The 16851-nt window shown below is 39.3% G+C and overlaps 1 protein-coding gene across 16 annotated transcripts in view; it reads left to right on the top strand.

Annotated features, from left to right (window-relative positions):
- The window catches only part of LOC118412269 (vacuolar protein sorting-associated protein 13C-like), a 65518-nt gene extending 49140 nt beyond the window's left edge, over positions 1-16378 (top strand). For 11 of the 16 annotated variants that reach the window (XM_035815016.1, XM_035815012.1, XM_035815018.1 and 8 more), the window contains 23 exons: positions 50-172; positions 313-422; positions 702-861; positions 2672-2806; positions 3150-3231; positions 3376-3445; positions 3686-3794; positions 4320-4439; positions 4745-4911; positions 5216-5297; positions 5417-5530; positions 5737-5812; positions 6298-6461; positions 7667-7712; positions 8054-8177; positions 8591-8705; positions 8903-8997; positions 9310-9433; positions 10190-10207; positions 11084-11095; positions 11766-11855; positions 13133-13159; positions 14075-16378. In XM_035815016.1, coding sequence (XP_035670909.1) covers positions 50-172; positions 313-422; positions 702-861; positions 2672-2806; positions 3150-3231; positions 3376-3445; positions 3686-3794; positions 4320-4439; positions 4745-4911; positions 5216-5297; positions 5417-5530; positions 5737-5812; positions 6298-6461; positions 7667-7712; positions 8054-8177; positions 8591-8705; positions 8903-8997; positions 9310-9433; positions 10190-10207; positions 11084-11095; positions 11766-11855; positions 13133-13159; positions 14075-14128 — 2217 coding nt within the window. In that variant the 3' untranslated portion in view covers positions 14129-16378. The remainder of the gene's footprint in view (positions 1-49; positions 173-312; positions 423-701; positions 862-2671; positions 2807-3149; positions 3232-3375; positions 3446-3685; positions 3795-4319; positions 4440-4744; positions 4912-5215; positions 5298-5416; positions 5531-5736; positions 5813-6297; positions 6462-7666; positions 7713-8053; positions 8178-8590; positions 8706-8902; positions 8998-9309; positions 9434-10189; positions 10208-11083; positions 11096-11765; positions 11856-13132; positions 13160-14074) is intronic. The other 5 variants (XM_035815005.1, XM_035815006.1, XM_035815007.1 and 2 more) reach the window with 5 other exon arrangements.
- Positions 16379-16851: the final 473 nt, after the last annotated feature.

Raw genomic sequence — 16851 nt, 5'->3', positions numbered from 1 at the left:
GTAACTTTGTTCACTGGTATCTCTGATCCATGGTTTGTCTTGTCTTTAGGATGGAATAGGAGAGGTGAAGCTGTCAGGTGACCAGAAGCTGTACTGGGTGTCATTCCTGGATGGCCTCCAGAGGGTGCTGCTGTTCACTGAGGACCTGGCCGTCACCACCAGGGCTCATGAGGTGAGACAGACATGCTCACATGAAGGAAAAGTCAAATGTTAGCATGATGCTATATTATATCAGATCATAGTATGTTTATGGTTTCAAGGAATGCAAGCAAACTTTGAATGACACCTACCTTACTTTTTTGCCCATCCCAGGCTGACTTGGAGAGAGTAGAACAAGAGATCAATCTGCACATCCATGGACTTGGGATCTCACTAGTTAACAATGAGACCAAGACAGAGATATCCTACATTGGCATCACCAGGTAAGACTTTCAATGATTGGACATTTTGATATGGAATTGTATCAGTCATACATAATTGACTTATGAATATTAAAACTGTTTTCACAAGACAAGGTAAAACATGCATTTTCATCTGAAATCTTATCTTTTTTGCAGCAAATGTTAGGTTGCTGTTTCTGAATAAAAGCTTTGTTTGACCAGGGTTTTTGTAATTGTTCCGCTGCCTTCATCAAACTCTTCCTTGTCACTAGGTCCCAATTATGACTGAGTCAATGTGTTCCTGCTTTTGTTCATTGTTAGTTCGGGTGTGATCTGGGAGGAGAAGCTACGGCGGAGATGGAAGCCGCTGTCGCTGAAGAAGTGTAACCTACTGGAGGAGGCGTACCGCAAGAACCAGATCCTCCTCAGCATGGGCAGGGAACCAATCACAGGCCCTCAGCAGCTGGACTCTGGGTTTCAGGTAAGGACCAATCACAGGCCCTCAGCAGCTGGACTCAGGTTTCAGGTGAGGACCAATCACAGGCCCTCAGCAGCTGGACTCAGGGTTTCAGGAAAGGACCAATCACAGGCCCTCAGCAGCTGGACTCAGGGTTTCAGGTAAGGACCAATCACAGGCCCTCAGCAGCTGGACTCAGGGTTTCAGGTAAGGACCAATCACAGGCCCTCAGCAGCTGGACTCAGGGTTTCAGGTAAGGACCAATCACAGACCCTCAGCAGCTGGACTCAGGGTTTCAGGTAAGGACCAATCACAGACCCTCAGCAGCTGGACTCAGGGTTTCAGGTAAGGACCAATCACAGACCCTCAGCAGCTGGACTCAGGGTTTCAGGTAAGGACCAATCAGAGGCCCTCAGCAGCTGGACTCAGGGTTTCAGGTAAGGACCAATCAGAGGCCCTCAGCAGCTGGACTCAGGGTTTCAGGTAAGGACCAATCACAGACCCTCAGCAGCTGGACTCAGGGTTTCAGGTAAGGACCAATCACAGGGAATCAGGACAACTCGGACCAATACTAACTCGGCCCATTGAAAATCTGGTCAACTCGGACCACCCCCCTGGTCAACTCGGACCACCCCCATGTACCAGTCGGACCAAATTACTTATCTTTTGAAAAAAAGTTAATTTGACATTTCTTGGTACATTTGTACTAGTATTATAAAGATTGTCCACAGCTGCTACTACTAGAACGTCAGAAGTTATGGTCATACAGAGTGGCGGTCCTTTGATCTAGTATCATATGTACCGCGGGCGCCGGTGATATTAAAACCGCAATATTAAAACAAAGTGGACACGGTCGGCTTGAAAAAATTCTTAATTAGCAATTAATCTTCAACAAGAATGACTCATACTCTGATCAATACCCACATCTTATTTGTCTAAAACTATTCCGAAGAGCAAGTAATGATAAAGTTTACTACTGTCCTCTATTAGAAGCGCCTCACACCTATCCACGTGTCCACACACGCTGCGTATTTCGGGGTCAACGACCTAATGTGCGCCGCCTGGAATGCCGAAAACTTCGATGAATTACACTCTCCAATCAATCCAACCTACACTTTTCTCATTTCAGAGTATATACATGTAAACTAGTGTTGGGATTACATTTTCGAAAAAAAAAATCAATTAGATAGCTGTCCAGGGGGGATGGTCCGAGTTGTCCCGGCAGATGGGCCGAGTTGACTGGGCCGAGTTGGTAATGGTCCGAGTTGTCCGACATTCCAATCACAGACCCTCAGGAGCTGGACTCAGGGTTTCAGGTAAGGACCAATCACAAGCCATCTGAAGCTGGACTCTGGGTTTCAGAATGATAAAAACCAACCACAGGACCTTAGCAGCTGGACAATGTTTTGGTTTATTTGTTAGCTTTTATTTGCAACAACAGCCTAGTGGGTAGAGTGATCCGTTTGTATGAGGTAGGCTGCTGGTTTGATTCCCTGAGCAAGTCATACCGAACACATACTGCTTCTCTGCTTAGCACTTAGCACTTCTGATCATGAGAAATAGGATGGTAGTTAAACATACACCACTACCAGTGGACTAACCTCTTGCTGTAGTATCTGTGCCTGCATGGCTATGTGGCCTGATGGCTGAATTGAAGATAGATGCCACACTATACAAGAAATGGTGTGAGAAGAACACCAACAAATGGTGTGAGAAGAACACCAACAAATGGTGTGAGAAGAACACCAACAAATGGTGTGAGAAGAACACCAACAAATAGTGTGAGAAGAAACATCGAGGTTTTAAAGGCTCTGTTTTCACCTTTGGTCTCCAGGTGGATGTATCTGAGATGCGGATGTACAAACCCAACAAGAGGAACGTCCGACGTATGTTTGAGCCGGGTATCTGGGCACAGGTCAAGATGTCCTGTCATCAACAAGCTCTGCATTTCAAGGTCAACAGGCTACAGGTCAGTATACTCATTGACCATGTTTATTTCCTATTTTAGACCATGTTTATTTCCTATTTTACCCAATGATTTTGCTGAAATTTATCAAAATCTGTCAGCCTTACAGGCACGGCCAACATTTTCCATTAGCACACAATGTCATTTGTTTCCTGTGGAATCTCACGTCCTCTCTGGATTTAGTTTTTAAAATTTTTCCATCACACACAGCAAAGTTCTGTTAATCAACGGAAAACATAGGCCTGCTGGAGCTGTGTGGATATGTGTGTAAGTGTTGGCTCATTGGACAAGTGATTAATTCTGAAGACATTCAGGTTTTACCTAAATGTCTATAATCTATTTCCAGATTGACAACCAGCTGCCTGCCTGTGTGTTCCCCTGTGTCCTGTACCCCATAGCTCCGCCCAAGTCAGTCGCCCTGGACAGTGGTAAGTTAGGCAAGGAATGTGTTTAAAAGATGTTTTTTACATGCTACACTTATTTTCTTTGGCTTTTGGTATCTGCTTTTTCATTGAAGTTTGTAAAAATTAGATGTGCTTTTAGGTAGTAATAATGAATACTTTCATCCACAGCTCCTAAACCCTTTACTGAGCTGAGTTTGGTGATGAGACAAGAAGAACACAGCCATGTCAGACAGATCAAGTAAGTTGGATGAAGACCACGCCAGTTCAAGTACATTGTAGTTTGTTGTTAGATTGCAAATTTGGAACCGTCTATAAAGAGACTGTCTATAGATAGGTCTATACCCAGATGCAAGTTTTTATCACAGCTCTCTGTGTTCATCTGTACTTGTTGCTGAATATTTAGTCCCTAATTATATCAATAGCGCAGAAACTACATTTTCATGCTCACAGGTTACATGTCATATTCCTATTCTTGTAGATACTTCAAGGCTCTAATGCAGGAGTATGCTGTGAGTGTGGACCAGGGCTTCCTATCCGCTATTATACAGCTCTTCACTACAGATCAAAAACACAACCCTGACCAAGAGGTATGTAGGGGCAACCCCATTAGATAGCTTTAAATATTGCTTATGTGCAAAGCTTAGTGTTACGTATTGTTCAGTTTGATATAACCAACTGCTGCCACGCCACGTGCCTGCTGGTGTATCACACCAAAGGGTGGTTATTCTCGTAATACTGAATGTGATACAGATACAGATAGAGATACAGACCATGCAAGGAAAACTTTTTTTCTTTGGTTCTCTGCATTTTTGTGTCATAATCCCAGAACTAGTGTTTCACCACCTTCTAAACAGTAATGCTAGTTCACCTTTATCTACTGGGTAACCTACATGTATATCAGCTGTTTACAAAACAGGGTTTTTAGGGATATCACTATTCTTTTTTTGAAAAATATTGCATTTTGAAACCACCGTCTGTCAACTTTTTCAAAGATAACGTATATAGGTTACCCCTCGGATAAAGGTGAACTAGCATTATATTATGTGACACACACATATTGTAAATGATTTACCATTTTTCCACTCATGTATCATCTGTCCATCCTCCTCCAGTTGGAGTACTTCCAAGAAGACATTAAAGTGTCCCAAACCAGCCTGATGGCCATGATGGTAGAAGGTGCCATTGGTGAACAGAAAAATTTCTATGACGACCTTCATTTGGGCCCAATCAAGGTCAGTACTCAGATTCAATTAATTCCCACCAACATTTCATACTTAGGTTTAGGAGACTGATTTTTGATTCAAGAAGTCAAGTTACTATGATGGTTTATTTCAGTACATACATGAAATACATGTCACTCTATATTAATTCATACATATGATGAAAAGGGAATTTGCCCAATCAAACTTATTCAGAGAAAATTAGCACAGTGCAAAAATGTAACTTCCATGTATATTTTGTACATTTGTAATCTACAAGAGCAATTTAAGGGCAATTATTTTGAATTAGTAAAAGGAAGTGTGGCATCTTTATATAGGTCCATTTGAGTTTCTCGCTACACGGAGGGGGTGATGACAAAGCAGAGAAGACAGATGAAGAAGAGAAGAAGAAGGCTCCGGCTCCTGGGATCCACTTCAAGGCTCTGAACCTACTGCTACAGAGTGTGGGAGTTACACTGACAGAAATACAGGATGTTGTGTTCAAGTGAGTAAAATGCCTCCACCTCTGAGGTGTTTGAAAAAGATAGGTACCTTATCAAAAGGATTTTAGGACATAAAAAACCTTAGTGGTGGAGCCATTGGCATACTGAATACAATCTAGTAGATAGAATTGTGATCAAAATTTCTGTTTTGATCCTGTTCTGGGGTTTAATGTTTTACCCCTGAACAGCTTTACCGGTATATCAAAGTACAATACTTGATCTAAAACAGATAAGGTAAGGATTTTGATTGACGGATAGATTGATTGACTTGTTGATTGATTGATTGACTATTTTGTTCTATTCCAGGCTAGCCTTCTTCGAACGCAGAAATGCTTTCTACAGCCAGAGTCAGCTGACTGGAGTCATTGTCAAACACTACTCTTCGCAGGTGAGCATCGTCTGTCTGATAGAGCTTTTCTAAGCTACTGATCATTGTTGTTGTTGCCACTGTCGTAGTTGCACTGTACATCACAGACTCTACTGATAATCCTTGCTTTAACTTTTCAGGCAATCAAGCAAATGTATGTGTTAGTACTGGGCCTTGATGTCCTTGGAAACCCCTTTGGCCTCATCAGGGGCCTGACTGAAGGGGTAGGGGATCTCTTCTATGAGCCTTACCAGGTATTTTATGCACATATACTTTTAGTGTTGGATCAATTTTTTTTTCTTGAATAGTGATTTCCCTTCAAAAGTAATGACTGTCTTGTTTGGATAAACTCCCACATATTCAAATCTGATGACATGATTGGGTGATGAAAAATAAGCTTACATGAATGTTATCCACCAAAAGAATGTACCAACTGATCTTTTGCTGCCTTTTATCCCAGGGAGCAATTCAAGGTCCTGAAGAATTTGCAGAAGGCCTGGCCCTCGGAGTGCGCAGCTTGGTCGGTCATGCCATTGGTAAGAAAGCATGTTATTCCATTGTCTTCATTTGTGGTCTTTGATTAAACAAATGCATTACAAGGAAGACTTAAACGATAACAAAGACAATACTGAATGTAGTGGAAAGTCCAGCATGTATAACAATTTAAAGGTCAGCACCATGGACAGGGACAACTCAGAAATTTGCTCACTGTCTCTCTTTGCTAGATCCTACATCTTACAAACATGACCTTATTTTACTTACATGCTTGAAATGTATGGTAGGGGCAGAATAGAAGGGTATTATAGCAGAATGTTGTTTTGTGTCAGTACTGCCAGTGCTGTGTCTAGAATCACAGAAACCATAAATAAGGGTCTGGCAGGTTGTTGACTTGTTAATTGTTGTTGTTTACTGTTGTTGTTTACCAGGTGTCACTGCTGGTGCCGTGCCCAGGATCACATGTCAGGGACTATAGGGAAGGGTCTGGCAGATTGTTGACTTGTTGTTGTTTGTTGTTTACCAGGTGGCACTGCTGGTGCAGTGTCCAGGATCACAGGTACAGTGGGGAAGGGTCTGGCTGCCCTAACCATGGATGATGACTACCAACAGAAGAGACTACAGCAGATGAGCAAACAGCCACAGTCAGTACAGGAGGGCCTGGCACGAGGAGGGAAGGGGCTGCTCATGGTAAGGCTTTCATTAGCAAGGCTTGAAGTACTTTTTTCAGCAAACCTGCACTGGTGCAGGTAATGTTGAAATTTACTTGCGCCAGACAAATTTTACCTGCACAACTCTGAATTTAGGAAGTATAGATCATACTAAAACTTCAAAAACTATTGCTATTTTTTCTTTAATTTATACTTAGTAAGTGGTAACAGTCAATGCAGCTGATAACAATCTATATGCACCTACACCATAGGACATTTATGTTTAAAACCGAGTACATGGACCAGTGCAGGTTAGGTGCAGGTAGATACCAGAAATACCTGCACAGCTCCAATTTTACCTGCACTAACCTGCATATGCAGGAGGTATTTCGAGCCCTGATTAGAGTGTACATCTCAAGGATAAGAGAAATCAAAATGTATGCACCTTGACCTTACGAATAGAGATTTACCATTCATGCAAATATTAGGATTGAAATATTCTATATGCACAAGTGAACAGTGTACATCTACAATGATTTTGCCCTCGACTTAAGTATGTATAACTTACAGTTACTGCTTCTTCCATGCTTTTTCATATACAAGTTGTGCAGAGCAATATTCCGTTTTAAGGTGTATGGTACATTCAGGAAATGAATTTTACAACAGTGCCAAGATTAGACCCATTTTGTATGAAGCAGAAGTATTGTGGTGTTTGTGTTTGCTCATACCTTGTTGTGTCTGTATGGTTGTACAATCTGTATGCTTCTCCATCTTGTCACATGCATTTGCTGTGCCTTTCTGTAGGTTCAGAAGGTAAGGTACACATGCACATGTCATGCCTTATCATTCTTGTTACTAGCTTCAAACATACCTTATATGTTGAGTCTTGTAATAGGCAGTTCACATGATATGTACAGTTCATCTTTACTCATCTAGGTACTAAGATGAACCACTAACAGCATATCAGCTTCTTTCACAGCTTTCTAACCAATTTCCATGGCTGCATTTCAAGCATGTGGCATGTAAATGCCTTTTGTTTTTTTCTTCAGGTCACACGACATTTTGGACATTGTCTTTTTTATTCTAATCATGTTTTTTCTTCCAGTTTACATTCCCAACCTAGCATGCACCCATTCAAACCTGGAAACAAACTAATGAATTATCTATTTCTTACTTGAATTAATTAAACCCTCTAATAGAGAAAACAATGTCTGTATGAACTCTAACATTGTTTTGTCATTCTAGGGCTTTGTTGAAGGAGTCACAGGGGTAGTCACCAAACCTGTGGAGGGTAAGACATTTTCTCTAACAAGAAAAAGAATTTCAACAGCATATACCTCTGTCAGTCATTTATTATGTAGGACTATTAAACCATTGAATATATGGAATATATGGAATATAAGATACACATGAATACATTGCCAATGTGCATATCTATTGAACTTTTCTTTGACTATCATTTATATTCAAGTACACTTAAGTCCCTGAAAATGTAAGCTTCTTGATGGTAGAGATCAGAGCTTTCTATTGAATATGGGGTGTAAATATAGCATTCTGGTAGCAATCCCCATATTTTTACTTACCAGTCATGCTATACTGTATTGTAAGACTTAAATTGCCTCAACTTTGCAGGTGCCAAGAAAGAAGGAGTTGGGGGATTCTTCAAGGGAATGGGCAAGGGACTTGTGGGAGTGGTGGCACGACCAACCGGAGGAGTCATTGACTTTGCCAGTAGCACCTTCAACACTGTCAAGAGGTAACTTGGCTTTTACAAGACTATTATGAAGAATTCTCTGTAAAGCAGTTGAGATTAGCCAACCCTTGCTCTTCTGGGCAATAAGTGTTGCTTTCTTGTGGGGTTTGTTGGCAAAGACTTATCCCTCCAAGAATCTTGAGTCAAGATTGATAAAATGAAGATTAAGCCAATGAGAGGAGGAGTTCCTTTGGAATCTTGGCCAAATAACACAATGCAACACTTCTTATTGGAAACATAGCACATTACAACCGATGGCAACCATCCTTACATTGTCTTATTCAAAACTCTATTGCCATGTTGTTAATTCTGTTCAAATGTACTACAAACACATTTTTACTGCAACTTAAGCTTGAATATGCTTTGGACTAGACCATGTTTTTGGCCGTGGGTAGATTTTGTTTGTATACTTACAGAGCTGCAGAGGTTGGGGAGGAGGTACAGCGCCTGCGCCCCCCTCGACTTATCTATGAAGATGGTATCATCCGACCATATGCCATGAGAGAGGCCTCGGGCAACCAAGTCCTACAGGTAGATTTCAGACAGTTACAATGATGCAAACTTACAAAGAAGTTAACTGTAAGTTAGTTGTACATAGTCTTTCTGAAATGTAAGAATAATGTGATAGATACGACCACAGCTTTAAATTGTGGAAGGGTGTTGTTTTTTTAGACCACACAATATGTATCTGCCATGACCCTTTCTTGTAAAAATTTCTGTACTTACAGGATGTGGCCAAGGGGAAGTATGCAGCCACAGACACCTATCACTTCCATGCTGTACTGTCAACAGATGCCAAGGAGGTGTTCCTTATCACCAATCAGTAAGTTGTAACAATCACAGTTTTAAAACCTGGCTTCATACCATTCACAGCTGTGTATTACTGTAGTCTTCATTATGGTAACTCCCAATTACGCTTGCAGAATATACGACTTATATAGGACTTCATTGGTGCTTAAAAATCAATGCATGTTTTGGCAACCCCTCAGAGGTGGAGCTGTTACTAAGGCCACAGCAAGTAAATTTTATGGATGACATCAATGCGCACAATAACTTGCCATGGCCTAATGAAAATTAGTATGACATTAAATGACATACATGTACCCATTGGTAACACATATTCACCCCCTGGCAGGCGAGTAGTGTACTGCAGCAAGGGGGACATCTTTGGCCACTGGGACAGCGACTGGGCCTACAGGTTTGATGAGTTCAGGGAGCCTCCTAGCCTGGTAGAGAAGGGCATTAAGATCCTTGCCAAGGTGGGTACAGCCTAAACACCTGGGTAGGTTAGTGTTGCTGTGTGTGTGCCCATGTTTGTGTGTGTGTCAAAGTGTGCAATTCTGTTGAGTTTTGTGTGTGTGTGTCTGTTCTAGAGTTAGTGTATGTGTGAGTGTATGTGCATATGCATTAGTGTCTGTATGTGTTTGCAGGTCCATGTGTTTGTGTGTCTATCGCTGTGTGTGTATCACTGTCTGTATGTGTGTGTGCATTTGTTTCCATGTGTGTGCACGTTTGTAGCCATGTATGTGTGTCTGTCTGTGTGTGTGCACATGCACGTGTGCATGTGTGTGTGTATGTGTGTGTGTGTGTTTGTGTGTATGTCCGTTTGCAATCAACATAATGTAAAGAGAATAGTGATTTTCCCTCCAATGTTCCAGCATTGATGGCATTATTCATTTCACCGATGCTATATATAGAATTGCATGTCTACCATTATGATATAATTAAGAAAGTATAACTTCTCTGCTTGTATAAACCCATCCAATGCATCATTTTCTGCAAGAAAACTGTGACAGAGTTTACATACATCTCAGGTCATTATTACTACATGCAATCCTTGCATTGTGATGGATTACTGTTCAAGTATTGCCCTAAAATTTGGTTTCATAATTCAACAATGTTTTGCTTCTTTCAATACATTTGCACCTTGGCACCACACGTTACAAGTCCATACTGCTTTCAAAGTAGATTTAATGTATGCATCGCTTCCCTCCCACTTAACATGCATAATGTAGGAAACTGCGGAGGAAGAGGTGAGAGGTCACAGGTCACCATAAACCTCTCTCTGTGTCTGTCTGTTGTTCTGTCCATGTGCTGTGGTCTTTGCATGGGTGTACTTGTCTATCCTTGTTTAACTTTCTCCTTGCAAAAGTATCACCTTGGCATCAACTTTGTATTGGTGGCAGGGATAGGAAGCAGGGAGAAGGTTAAAGAACTCCAAGAGGGAAAAATGAACATTTATTGCCATCAAATGAATACATTTTACACTGCATCAGCTGTTGCATGATGATTTGGGTGCACACATATTGATGATGTCACTGTATCTGAGAATCCATGCCCAAAGTCAGCCTGCTTAGATACATGGAGTTTGTCCAATGGTATCTGAACCAAAATTGTTACGAAACTTGTAGAGTCTTCAGTTTTCAATTGGCCCTATAAAAGACTAATGGGATTGAGAAATATTTTTCTTGAACTTCATGTTTGTAATTTCTATGCACCTTGTTAATGTACTTTTGTACTTCAACCCCTCTATGTCTCAATTATGTTAGATTATCTCATCTAGCTTACATTGTAAAATCATTTGAGAATTTGAGGTTTTTATATTATAAGTCCCATACTTGACAGAAGTTGAACTCTGGTCTCTCTGTATACTGTAAAGCTTGGTTGTCGTTTATCTGTTTGAATGGATGGTTTTAGAACATGTACATTTTGTGGGATTCATTAGCATCAAATTATGGCGAGGTGACATTTCTTGCACCCAGCTGAATTTGATGATATGAACCCACACTGTACATGTTGATGATGTAGTGTTCCTATCAAAGCTCCTATGAAGTCTATGCTGTTATACATAACTCCCATGTCTTTCCTGTGTGTTCCCCCATTCTATCCCTGTGTGGCCCAATGGACAGAAAAAGAAGAAGGTAAAATCATTGCCTACACAATACACAACTGTTACAACCCTCTTGTTCCAGCAGCACATTAGTACACATGTTAGCTGTAGAAGGCCATTTTGCATGACACTGCATATAGGAAGTCCAACAAAACTATCATTCAAAGTTACCCTGACACTTCTAGTGAGGGGTTAGTTGCATGTTTGCACTGTTGGACTGCTTAGAAGTTTTAAGTAGATATTTTTGAAGTTGTTTAAGCTATTAGACCTATACAAGACTCTAGAGGGCTATAGCTGCAGCCAATCATATTGCCTCTGGACAGTAAACAGTGACATGATTGGATGACAGTTTCTCTTCCAACAACAGTTGGGATAGTACCTGATTGGCTGACAGCTGGCAACAAAAGCCATACCATTCAATACTAGACCAATAGACCAGGGTCACTACTTGCTATAATTGTGTTTGGTCAAGTTCCTTTTTATTGTGTAATGCAAGTGGTGGTCCTGGATAAAAAAAAGTATGGTTATTCTGTAGGCCTATTATTGTTACTAACATGCCAGAAGATGCTACTAATAGTTGAGTGATATCAGTTGTGTTTTCATGCTGCTGGTTGTTTGGAATAAATGTTTTAAACTAGATAGAAGATTCCATTTTTATGACTGCACATCATGACCATTTATCGCCCCATTGTCTTGTGCAGGAGGGCAGACAGCTTGTAAAGAAACCAGCCTTCCTCAAGAGCCCCACTGCTGGGAAGATCATCAACTTTACAGACAAGAAATTTGCACAGGTGGGAGTTTTCTTTACTTCTTCAACAATGCAACTATTGTCCTGAGTATGCAAATGATTTCTGAGTATGCAAATGATTCATTGTTTTGTATACTTGGGATAAATAGGATTCACCCTTTACCTGATCTTCAGGTATCGGACCGGAGTTTCTTTTACGATTTCGGAGGTTGGCGGGCAGCCTCAGGTCGAAGGGCTACAGTTCCGCTAGTAAACGTAGGACGCGAAACTTAATCAATATGGCGGAAAGACGTTTACTGTCTCTTTCCGACAAACCTATTGGTACCGTCTGTTGCCTCTTTATTTTGGTTAGATATGTAGTAAAATTTTAATTTTGGACCCGAAAACTATAATTTTTTAACACTTTTTTGATCGAAACTGCTTGGAAAAAATGAATTTTCCCAGGATAACGGCCTACGTGGTAGAGAAGCTAAATTCTTCATGTTTGTGTAAATTGAAAATAAAAAAATTCCATGTGATAACTTTTTTGCAATCTCCGATGACGTCATTTCTTCGAAATCGCATGAAAAACGCCGCTATTTGGGTCATCAGGCGAAAAAACCGCATCACCGTTGCAGCGGACTAATACAAAAATGGTTTCGCTGGCCGACCAACTACTCCTCGCACAAAAACAATACAACCCACGGGCTTTTCAGAAAATACGACAAATCTATGCTCAGCTATAACGATCACCAAGCCATAGGGAGCAAAAGTTAGGGAGACAACAGTGCACTTCCGGCCTATTACACCACCCTTCCGCCAACTCCGGTCAGATTTGAACTCCGACCCGGAACCTAAATTGGTCTGATTTGGTCAGCTAAAAGCTTTGATGACTTAGATATCAGTATAGAAATGTTTGTATCACATTAGATTTAAAGTTGTTTGCATATCACAAATTATCGTTTTCAAAGTGATCAGGTCTTTCTGTTGAATATAGTCTACACATGGCTAGTTATTTAGTGATTTATTGATTGGTACAGTCAATTTGAAAGCAGACTGCGTCTTCCAAATGAAAGCTCATCTGTGTTGGTAAATTCCATAGTGAAAAGGTTAAAAAATTTTCACTATAGAGTGTGTCTTCCTGCCACAAGTCATCATACACATAAATTCCAAATTTCAGTGATTGACTTGTACTGTAACATTTCACCACAAGGAAAATGGCTACTGGTTTATGAATAATGATGTCCTGAGCAAGTGCAATATTCTAAGGTGTTTTGTGGAGAATTGTCCTGTTTAGCTGCACATGTTGAAATCCCTGTGATTGTGTTCCCTCTGAAACAGCGCCCACCCGGGGAGCCTGATGCCAGGGTAAACCCTCCTCCCCTTGTCTTGTAGAGTTCACACAGCTCCCTCTAGTTCTGTAGTCTGGAAAGACAACTAACACTCGTGTGGAACTCATGGAATTATTGTTTTCTCCATTGATGTTGGAATACTAGAGGCATGATTTTGTGTTCCTGTATAATAGTGTTCTTATTATGTCTAACTTCAATACCATATACAGTTTGTACTATGGTATATGTTAGGGGTGGGTACCGGTACAGAAAATTCAGGTACAGGATCTGGACCTGAACCTGGACTTAATTATCCATTTTGCTACAATGAATTTTGTTTGGTGAAGTATCTGACAAAACATGTGAACGCCTGCCGGTATAATCTGTTAATTTTCTAATCGGTCCAACATCCAGTCCACTGATTATTTTCAGGTCCATTTTTTCTGGATTGGTGGAACAAAAAAAAATGGTTTTGTACCGGTACACTGGATATGTGTTATGAAATTAACCTTTTTTCTGTTGTCTAACCCCAACAGACAAGAATATTTGAAATTTTGGAGTAGACTGATCAGTTTTGTAGTTGCTCCAAGTTTAAGATTAATATTTACTTACATTTGTATTACTGATATGGCATGGAACAGTAGACTAAGTACTTTTTTGGTCTATGCACAATTTATTTTTAATTAGACATTTTAATCATAAGGATTGGGTACCAAACTTACATGTTCTTAGTTTGTACTGTCTCCTTTTCAAGCCATAGAAATTCTGATTTGACTGATAACAGTGTTCATTAACATCTAAGTACGCTACCAGCAAGTGTTTACTAACAACTTGTAGCAATTTGTTATACAGAAAGATGTTGTGCTTTTTAATGCTCTTTTTCTTATAGACAGTGCTTACATGAGCATGTTGCACATCTTATTTTACATGATTGTACTTCTTTTATCCATAGCACGTCCTGGGAAAACTGAAGGAAGCCATGGACAAGTTCAGCGCACCGAAATAGGAACATCAGCCGTTCTGAGCACCTCAGTAGAACATCAGTCCACTGCATCAAACTTGCACCATTTCTCATGGCAAGTGACAATGGCAGTGTTGGCAATGTAGATGTTGTGTCATATATCTAACATTATCAGGTACAGGGAACACATAAACTAACAATTCTGTGTCACTTTTGTCCAATAAATGCTCTGCTGTGAGGCTGTTTTTAAAATTTGCACTGAAAGTAGATACCTGATAGAAAAATGACCAGATGAGAGATGGCATTGCCATTTAGTAATTTAGTTTGATTTAATTTGATTTAATTTTATTGGTTCCCATTGTATAGATATTATTATAGGAGTAGCTTTCCTCAAGTATAAAAAATCTTCATCACATTGTCATGAAAGTATTTGTCAGGCAGTTCTATAAAAAAGATTCTGTGATAGGTTACTATTAGCTATGCCATATGATTTGAGAATTTTTTTATTTAAATAAGGCTTGTGTTATCAGTAATGAGAATAGGTAAATGTAATATGCAAGTTGTAATTTTATGCTTTGTTTAAGTGGTGCAAAACATTGGGCATATTGGTTAACTTAAAGACATTCTTACCTTGTTTAAGGTGTTTGGAAAACACTGAAGAGGTATGTTGATATATAATTATATCAAATTTATGTAGGATAGGTCACTGGATGGTCCTGTACCATCTGAGATAATTTGTGCTGTTTATTTGTGTCACTGAATTCACTACTTGATAAAACAGTTTAGGCTGCTATACTAACAACTTAGGATAAGTTGGGTGGATGTTACTGTAGGTATGTTAACTGTTCCACAAGTCCATCCAAGTACATGTTTTTTTTTTAAATTGAATGGAATATACCTTTGCACACATAAAATATGACAATCAGAAAAAAACGTCCCCTCTTGAACCTTAATACAAGTTGATGAAATGTTACTGTCACTTTTAGCCCTTAGTACTTGACAGCTGCCTACTACATAATACCTGGATTGGTTCCCTGAAGAATTAGGATGACTATGTGTAAAGTTTATCTTCATTCTTTGTTTCTAATCAAGAAGTGCATATTTGCATTGATGGTAGGAGATAAGGTTATAACCTCAACAAGTGTTAAAATTTGTTGTATTTTGCCCATGACTGTGCAAAATGTAGAAAATGTTATTTTGAAAATTGAAAAAAATAATGCTTGGCATACATTTCAGGATATCCACTTCCTTTGTCATATCTCTTAAATGGAATATCAACAGTGATGTTGGTTATTCAACATGACTTTTAGATATGCACAATTGCCAGCTTCTAATATATAACTAAATTAAAGTTTGTTTGGAAAATTATATGACAAGATTTGTTTAGCTACTGCAAACTTAAATAAATGACAAACACAAATGCAATTTTATTGCTTTTGAATACTCCATCAAAATACTAAACCATGTGTTTAGAATCCATCTCTTTTTATTTTTTCTGTCTCTGAAGATTCCACAAGTTGTTGAAAGTATGATAACTTCTATCCTACCAACTAAAACATAGTTGTATTATGAAAATCCTTCTCTGCACATGTCTTTTTATGGATTTATATTGATGTATAATGATACATACACACAGGTACCTGTGAAAGCAATGATGTCCACAACTCTATTATACCTCTGTATTACAATTTACAGATGAGAAAATTGAGTTGAAGCTTTGAGTGGAATTGAAATGTTGCAATAAGATGCTGATATTCCTTTAGCAATATATATAGCATCTCTATAGAGATGGTTTCCATGATCAATTCACAGTGTTATAAATAAAGCAATACATGCTCATTGTTGTTATCTATCTTAAGATGTGTGCTAAATAGGTGAGATATATCAGATGCAATGAAGATGTGTCATGATGAAAAAGAAAAAATGTTACTATTGAAGATTTCCATGTCAGCTACTGTTGTCTTTGATGAGCATGATTGTGTACAAACGTGTGTTTCTGTGGAAAGCTACAAAATGGACGTTAACGGTCATTAAAAACAGCTGGAAATGTACACACTTGCTGCTGAGTAATGTCAAGATAGCTGCTATGGTACAACCATTGTCATTAGATGTTACTGTATACTTGATGTTGTTGCAGAGTAACTGAACTTGCCTTCAAACTGTTGTGAGAACTTGGTGGCTGTTCTGTTTATTAAATGTATGCTTGCTTTCTTTCTTGGTATAAGTGTCTTGTTCATTACCTTTGCTTGAAATAAAGACAATGAAAAGGGTATGTATATGAATAAATGGATGGAATATTCAAGAAAACTGACTCATCAGCCAGTGTGTGTGTCTGTGAATGAATGTACGTGTGCGTGCGTGTGTGGGTTTGCAATTACGTTTCATGTCAACCACATGTAAAAGAGAGATAAAACAAAAATGAAGGCATGTTCATTTTTAACCTCCAAATTGCACACGGCATCCATTTGGTAGGCCATTGTAATGGCCTAAAAATCAGTTTTAAAAAATCCAAAATAAAAACATGAGCAATTCCTGCAGACTAATGTATGACGCCATTAGACGCAGATTACAAACCGCCATATTGAGAATGACATGCATATTTTGATAATGATTAAAAATCTATTAAAAACATCAGAACACATTTTTCTATGTTATCAAGCTATATATATCGAACCATAGTACATGTATGCTTGCAGCATTTCTAGTCAGCTATCATACTGATTCAAAGATTCAAACATTTTGTACATTCTGGTCAACGTTCTTTGAGA

Source organism: Branchiostoma floridae, chromosome 3, assembly GCF_000003815.2.
Source record: "Branchiostoma floridae strain S238N-H82 chromosome 3, Bfl_VNyyK, whole genome shotgun sequence".
Classification (NCBI taxonomy): domain Eukaryota; kingdom Metazoa; phylum Chordata; class Leptocardii; order Amphioxiformes; family Branchiostomatidae; genus Branchiostoma; species Branchiostoma floridae.
The sequence above is the reverse complement of the archived record's forward strand: the minus strand, read 5'-3'. Positions and strand labels throughout refer to the sequence as shown.